Below are 8,624 nucleotides of genomic sequence, written 5' to 3' on the forward strand. Positions count from 1 at the left end.
CACTAGTTACCTGTGAGAAGAGGCCGACCCCCAGCTCCCCACAGCTTCCTTTCAGGCAGTTGCAGAGAGCAATGGGGTCTCCCCTGAGCCTCCTCTTCTCCAGACCAAACAACCCCGGTTCCCTCAGCCGCTCCTCACAGGACTTGTGCTCCTGCCAGCCTGTCCCAAGCCTGCAGTGCAGCATGGGCTTGCCACCCCTGGACTGGGACTTGACATTTGTTCTTGTCGAAGTTCACACGGTTCCCGTCAGCCCTGCCCTCCTGCATATGAACTGCTCCCCTCCCTGCTGTCACCCACAGCTCAGTGAGGGTGCGCTCCATCCCTCTGACGAACACATCCAAGTCTTGGTTCCAGAATTGAGACCATGGTACCGCTTAGGGCACTGTGTATACAACACATACTTCTTCAGTTTAGCAGCAAATCCACACATTACTACTTGCAACACAACATTACACTGTACCACTGAAGTCTTTGTCAGCAGGTGTAACTTCGGGGGCACACTTTTTATGTGATACATTACTTTCCTACTGAGTTTTGTATTTTAATTTGCATTTTGATAAGTTTGGACTACATTCAACAAACACGCACTTGATGTTGTATTCAGCATTAGCTCTCTTTTCCCTTGACTAACCCGCAAAGTCTCAGTGCAGAATGCCAACACCAAAGGCGCTATGTGGCTTGAAAAGAGCAAGTGGCAGCAGTACGACCCACAAGAGCCCGTCTTGCTGCGCCACACAAATGGAGAATGGGACAAGCAAAAAAAGTCTAATCAGTTGTGTGATGGGCTAACTTGCCTGGTGCACATGGAAAATACCAGTGCTTTGGGTATGAAATGCAAGATACTTAGGAAATCCATTCTTAGAAGAATTATGCTGTCTCATAACATATACCAAATTTATTCTAAAATACAACTATAAGGAGAGTGTTCTGGCTTATGCATACCAACAAATCTACTCCTTGAAAAATTGTCTCAGATTGTGAACTGATCTTAAGAAAGAATCTGATTTTAGAAGGAAGGACAGCTAACTAAAAGAAAAACAACGCTGGAAACACTTCCACAGAACAGCAACTCTATAGCCGGTATCAGTATGGTATTTTTTCCTAAAAGGTTACATACACTTATGAGCGCATCCTCACACTTGGTGTAAAATTAACTTTGTATTCCTGCAATAAACTTGTTACAGTTTTAGTCTGTAAACAATATTGCATATGTAAAAACTGAAATGTTTACAGTTGAATGCTCACTAGTGGTCAAAAAGCAAACAACGTTAGAATTTATTAGTAAACAGACAGCAAGTTAAAAAAAAAATGCTACTTTATGTTCTTATTATGTATCCTGCACATTTTGTGTGGTTGGGACTCCTCTCTGTCCTTCCATCCCAAAGAATAAAACAGAACTACAGAAGACACAAAGAAAGGGGGAGAAAAGTCCATAAAAATACACAGTGGTTTTCATAGGAGGAGTTATTTAATAGACTCTTGGACTCTGGAAAAAAGACTCAACAGATGGTGTACATAAGCAGGTAAATAAAGAAGAGTTATTCACTGTCTAACCCACTAATAAGAGAAATAAGTATCTGATTAAATTAGCAGCAGATGTGTTCAAGGCAAACAGTTTTCAAGAGTAAATTAGGGTTATAAAAACATAAGATTGATTTCCAACTTTCACTGTAAAGACCATCTCCTCTGCTTGCGCCATTTAATATGCTTGCACCATATAACTATCTAATAATTCCTTAGCCTATAAAATCATCTAATCTGTCCTGAATTAATTTAAGAATATTTTGTTTGTTATCTGACCATAAAAGTAGTGACAAACATTAGAACTTTTCTGACACGCAGAATACTTCATTTTTAATTATATTTATATTCAACAGCACTGATGCCACTGACTAATGAATTAGCAATCAGTGACAATTAACCAAGAATAGCATAGCCATTTCTGTTTCTCAAACAAATGTTGGGTCCAATCCTATCCACAATTAAATAAATGGAAGCATCTCCACTGAGTTTTAGAAGCCAAGAAAAAAGGAGGTTAGACAGATTGTATAAACAGATTATATCAAAAATTGAGAGGTTCTCAGGGACCATCTTCCCCCACCATGAAAATATCATCTCAGTTTCCTTTCTACCCAGAATCACAAGACACTTATCTTTCCTCACTCTTCTGACAACTGAAATACAATTTTACCTTGTTTTCAGTCAAGTACTTCTTCAAATAAGTCTTATTAATGGAAATGAAGAGGTACAGTATGTATCAGTAGCAACAGAAACAGTATAAATGGTTTGAACCTGACCTAAGACCTGTGCAGTATTTTTCTTTAAATATGAGTAGAAAGAGAACCAGCAGCTACAGTAAGAATGGTTATCTCACTGCAAATGACAAGAAGATAGTAGTGCATATTGACTGGGGGTGTATACTCTATCAAATGCTCTGGAACTAAGAAAGAAGATGTCAACAACAAAAATTGATAGTAACAAAGAGATAAAAAAATCAGTACAACTCTTGACTAATTCCTACAGTTTTTAGCTAATACCACTGAATCAACACTCGAGAGCAAAATTTCACAACAGAAAGTAAGCCAAGAAACAGGATTTTTTTTTATGATGAATGATCTATGGACTTGTGTATAATTTATTTTAGAAGTATATGTTTTAAATATTTTAATCAAAGAAATTGCGAGAAGAAATAATTCATGGAAATAGTACACGTAAACAGCTCTCGTATTTCAGATAAAGCAGTAAGGTTATGATACAAAAAGAAATTACACCAAGAACTTGTATTTTGAAAGATCCCAGATAGTAGGAAGAATGCTCACTTTAGACTACAAAACAAAAATACGTGTAAAATGTGTCAATCACACTGAACCTATCATTTTTCACATTGAAGATTATGTTCCTCTGCAGCATGAGGTATATTTGACAACAGATTCAACTTTCATTTGCTGTCTTACAAATAACTTTCCAAACCATGCCAAAGTTTCTCCATCTCACTCCAGAGATGGTTTTACACAGAAAGCTCTCCCACCTCCAAGAGTTAAATACTCAAAGATTAGAAAGTGCAAGGATTAAAAGCTGACTTGAAATCCCCACTGCAATCCCCAGGTGTACATTTAGCTTGGCATATAAGACCTTTGCCTTTTTCATTGTGAGACTTGACAATATTTAGAAAAAAGCCAGGACTGTCAACTGTGGGTCCCTCACATCAGTCCGTGCAGAAGCTGGAAGAAGCCTACAGGGTCAGCCTATGAATAAGGTGAAGAGAAAATATGACCCAACAGTCACAGCAGTTGAAAGTTTTCCAGAAAACAGCTAGACTTTCCTTTTATTCATAAATCTCCTGCATTTTGATGGGCAATATAAGCCACCATTTTTAATCAGGTAGCCACTGGGTGTTTGCTTTCTTGTGTGCCCATCCTGAATGCCAAGAGTTCCCATTTGCAATAGTGCTAAGCGTTCAAAAATGAACCAGATTCCAGAATTTCGCTCTGAACAGATCACCTCTTCTTATATGAAGTATGATAACTTCAACTCAGCCCACGGGGAGCTTGTCAAATAGATGTCTGTAGAGCATCAGAGGTTAGATGTTTTTAAAAGGCACCCCACTCTATTACCATAAAGGAGGCAGAGAACTAATGGCTTTTTTATTTCAGTAGCACCCTAACACTCCAGTGATGATGATGTAACGCAAATCCATCCAGCAAATTGTTACTTTTGCACACGGCAAGGCTTTACTCTCATCAGCAAGTAAAGCAGGGAATCATACTTACAATGACAACAACAACAAAAAATAATACAAGATAACACCCACTGAATACTTTCCACTACAGACAGTGAACGAGCATAAAATAGTATTAAACAGATTCTGTGTGGCTGATCAAATCCAATACCCTGACACTTGATCCACCCCACATTTAACAAATGTGTTGAAAGTGGGCCTAGGTACAAAATAGGGTTTCTTATGTTTAGGCTTTATTCAAAACTGTGGCTGCTCCTCAACAGGCACCCTGGCTGCAGCAGCGCGGATCCAGAAGCACCACAGCTTATTCAGGTCAGCACCAACTGGACCTCCGTGTCACCTCCTGCCCGACAGCACAGAATATCCGGGGTAACCTGGAGTCAAGGTAAAACTGCTCCCTAGGCCAGATTCATCCCGCAGGCCACACATACGATACTCCCACCTAGGCACTGTATGTAGCTTGTTCCTTGGTTTCTCCTCCGGATTATGAAGTTTGCTCCTAGGAATGGTTTTCACATAACCCATATGAAGCAGTGTTCTAACTCCCCTCTCTTCTTATTTCCAGAAATAAAAAGTAGGTTCATTTAGCAATTTTGGCTTTGTTTCCCAATGAAGTGAAGGTTATGTAACTTAATCTACTGCCAATGAATTCAGGGGGTAATTTACATTAAAATTGACACAAAGTTGTCAGAACTTAATACTTTTAGGATTCAAAGCTTCATGAACATCAGCAGCCAAACCCAAGACAGCCACCAATCTCACCAAACCCAGGGACGTCCAGCCAGCCAATAAATCCATGCAAACAGCTGCACCTGCCTGCTGCCAAACAAACAGCTGGCAGACAAGGATTGGAAGGGAGAAACGAGCTTGTCAGAAACATCAGAGATCTGAGTACACGCCAGAGACGCTCTGGAGACCCAGGGACAAAAAGAAAAGCACTCAAAAAAGCCTACACACATGAAGAGGACCTCAGAGTACAACAGGAGTGTAAGAGGAAACTGTAACGGGAAACGGTTACACTGGTGAGATCAGAAGGGGAAAATATGGGAAGCCAGGTTCATTAGTCTCACTACTCAATCAATAATTTAGTAAATGACAGCACTATGCTATAACTCCTTCTTCTCCGCTACATTCATTTTATCTGTACAACTCACTACTCTCTTTAACACTGCTTCTGAATTCTTAGCACTGAACTCCTCACAATGCAAGGTAACTCGGTCTGGAACAGCTCACCTCTGAACACACTCCCTTCCTTGAGAAATGCACAGCTTTGTATAGCCTGCACCACATTACAGCACGTTCAAGTGCAGCCCACAAACCTGGCACAAGCAGATCCACGAGGATACGCAGGTCTGCCTCAGGTTATAAAGCCTCCCACTGTGACCTTTACCTTTCTCTTCCCTCCTCCCTGCAATATGATTTCCATTGCTAGCTCCTCACCCAGACCTCAAATCCCAACTCGTAAGGCAGGTGCCTAAGTCTTGCGACTGCTCAGAAGAGCAAAAGCAGCATACAGAAACCAAATTAACGCTGCCATGAGGAACATTACCATGGTGATGCTGAAGGACTCTCAGAAACGGCTCCTCCACTCTCGCTCTTCCCATCCCCGGCAAATGGCCACCAGACCCCATGCCGAGGCAGCCACCATCGGGAAGATCCAAATCCCAGGCTGCCCACCGTGCTGGTCTTACCGCGCTCCTCAGTTTTGCCTGACTGTCCTCCGTATCTGCCATCCTCCCCATCCCAGTATTCTCTGTACTGAATGAATTTAGCATTCTTCTACATTATGTGGAAACATTACACAATTAATAACCTTGCATCTCAAAATAGAGCTGCTACTAAATACTAACACTCATTTTGCTTAGGAAGAGAAATATGACAGAAATAAGAACTGCAGATAAAATTATTTAATCCTATTTAAGACAAAACTTTTTCCCAGTAGGTTCCCTGCTGTTGTTTCCTAGCAAATCTGATTGCCCGCACTATGCAAACTATATACCTGATGCCTGTATAAAACAAAACACCTAACAAACAAATAAAAACATCTTTTAAGATGACATTAACTTTTAAAGAGAAAGGTTTAACTGCTCCTGCAATCACTAAATTAGGGCTTTGAACTTGGTCACATGAAGAATATCGTTTGTTTTTTTTATAAAAGGTCCAGCAGTAACCACGACGCAAAAAAAGTAACTAAGTGTTGGCACTGACCAAAACAGCAATGATCACTGCCCATGGCCACTGGCTCCTTGGTTCTCTATACCACTTTATACAAAAAGCTTTTTTTGTTTGTTTCTTAAACAAAAAATGCGTGTTAACAGTAGAACTGATGTAAACTTGTAAGCTGACAGAGTGACGCTAGAAACAGCACTTATAGATTTTTAAAAGCAGTCAATAGACTAAATTTCTTGCAGCTAACAAATCCTATTTTAATTTTCTGCACTTTGCACATATAACTATATATAACCTGCTTCAAGGGAGTTTTGAACTATTTTACATTTATTCTTCAGTCAAAAGTTATTAGCCTTGCTTATTGCATATGACTTTACCACCCCTCAAAAATCTGTGCAACTTATAAGTCTTTTAAACCAAAGTATTTTTTTTCTGTTAACTTAATTACAAACATTTACAAATTTGCTTGGACAAAAGCAAATCTGTGTTTTGCCCCTTTGGGCTATAAGTCCTGGGGATTCATCCTGTCTTCAAGAGTCAGTATTCACCCAAACAAAATCCATACTTTTAAACACTGCTGACCAGGAAATCATGTTGTTCAAAGCAGGATACTGCAACACAGACAGGAGGAGGAGGAGCTCACCAAGATGAGGAATAAAAATTGTGACACCTACTAACAAATCTACAGGAATCAGCTATTTGGTTGTGAACAAAGAGGATGCCACATTCCTGCTACAGACTACACCAGAAAAATGCATTTTGCTTTCTGTCTTCAGGCAGAGAACTAAGTGAAAAACCTAGTAGGTCAGTTTCATGATTGGATATTTTTACCCTGCCTCCCCTTTAATAGTAAACTACAGAGCAAATTCTAGATTCACAGAATGGTTTGGGCTGGAAGGGACCTTAAAGACCACTCAATTCCAGCCGCCTGCCATGGGCAGGGACACCACACCACCCAGCAGATCAGGCTGCCCAAAGCCCCATCCAGCCTGGCCTTCAAAGACTTCCAGAGACTAAGTCCCCCGATGACAATTTCACATTCGTACAAGACAGGCTATTTCTACATCTGGCCTTGATGAGAGAGGTGTTGCATTCTTTTCACAGGCTAATTTGCTTAACTCATTCATGATCGTTTGCTTTAACTTTTAAGGAGTGATGCCCTAAATCATCTGAAAATATCAAACACGGATTTTATTTTTTTGGTGAATATTTTCCTTTTTTTTTTTTTTTTATATTACAAATTCTCACAGCTTTCTGGCATAATGCAGCCTAAAATGGGAATAGGGACAGATTTTGAAGGACCGACAATTGTTTTTCTGAGCTCGAATTGCATAAAAAGTCCAGACCCACCTGAAAAAATTGCCGTCTTCCCGTTACTATGATGTGGGCTTTAAGAGGACCCGGCCAACTCGAGGCTGGCCAGCTCAGCTTCCAAGGCAGGGTGAGCCCGCGGCTTTGCCTGCAACTTCTCCTTACGGAGGCCTGAATTACTGATCCAAGGAAACCGACAGCACAGGAGCATCCCACATGAAAACAATCAAGAGCTGTTTGTGTGGTTTTTCCCCTCGCTGTTTTCCTACCCTGGAAGTTACGACAACCGCTTTCGGAAGCGAGCGCTGCAGCCAGGGGAGCAGCATACCTTACAGCCTTATTTCCCTGCCATTAAAGTTCGGGGATTTATGTTTTATTTTTTTTTAAAGGAATTCCCCACAAAAATTACTCTCAGAACGGAGAGGGGAGGCGTCGGGGCGCAGCCTCCATCCCCAGGCGAACCAACAAGTGCTGGCAGCACCCCTCTCCTTTTTTCTGCTGCTGTCTGAGCGGGGAGCCTCCCTGGAGCCCCGCCAGCCCCGGGGCCGGGAAGCGGTCGGTGCAGAGGAGGGCCCGTTCATCCCGGTTTTTTTTTTGTTGTTTTGTTTTGTTTTTTATTCTTTTTTTACCCGGGGCATCCTCTGCAGGAGGAGGAGGAGGGGATGAAGGGGGCGCCCCTCGCCCTCCCGCGCGCCCCCGCGCCGGGGGGGAGCCGTGCCCGGGGGAGGGGAACGGAGGAGGAGGAGGCGGCGGCGGAGGGGGAGGAGGAGGGGAGCGCGTTATTGGCCTACTTACCGTCAATCGCCATGATCCCGGCGGTGGGCCGTGCCGTGCCGTGCCGTGCCGGGAGGGCGGGGGGCAGGCAGCGGAGGCGCTGCCGGCCGCGGCGCTGCCGGGCGGGAGCGCGGGGCGGGGCCGGGCCGGGCCGGGCCGGGGGCTCGTGGCTCCGCCCCGCTCCCGCCGCCACCGCCCAACGGCCGTGCGCGTGCCCGAGCGGCGGCCGTTTAACCGGCGCGGCGCGCGCACCCCCCCCCCCCCCCGGAGCCCAACCGCCCCGCCCCGCGCCCGTCCGTGAGGCGAAGCCCCGCCCAGCCGCCTCTGCGTGAGGGGCTGCGGCCATTGCCCCTCACAACTGCAGTTAGACGGGGGGTGAGGTTGGTTCCCTCTCACGATAAATAAGGCTTTTTTTGCCTTTGTTTTGTTTGTTTTCCAGCCCGTTAGGATAGGCGGGGTTTTGAAACGTTGTTGCCCCCAAGTTTGGGGAGAAAATGATGAAGGTCGCACCACTTTGCATATTTTTATGCTGCTGTTTTGTTTTTTATCATTATTATTATTATTTTTCCAGAGCTATTGGTCGAACCAGACAGCAAAACCATCGAAGCGTTAGTTTCAGTCAGACTGTGGT

General features: G+C 43.4%; 1 protein-coding gene across 3 annotated transcripts in view; it reads right to left on the bottom strand.

Annotated features, from left to right (window-relative positions):
• The window catches only part of SYT14 (synaptotagmin 14), an 88,494-nt gene extending 80,324 nt beyond the window's left edge, over positions 1-8,170 (bottom strand). For 2 of the 3 annotated variants that reach the window (XM_080586342.1, XM_080586339.1), the window contains exon 1: positions 8,015-8,170. In XM_080586342.1, coding sequence (XP_080442468.1) covers positions 8,015-8,027 — 13 coding nt within the window. In that variant the 5' untranslated portion in view covers positions 8,028-8,170. Of the gene's footprint in view, positions 1-7,258; positions 7,927-8,014 lie in introns of those variants that run through there. The other variant, XM_080586340.1, reaches the window with a different exon arrangement.
• Positions 8,171-8,624: the final 454 nt, after the last annotated feature.

Source organism: Anser brachyrhynchus (assembly GCF_964034855.1).
Source record: "Anser brachyrhynchus genome assembly, chromosome: 3".
NCBI classification, from domain to species: domain Eukaryota; kingdom Metazoa; phylum Chordata; class Aves; order Anseriformes; family Anatidae; genus Anser; species Anser brachyrhynchus.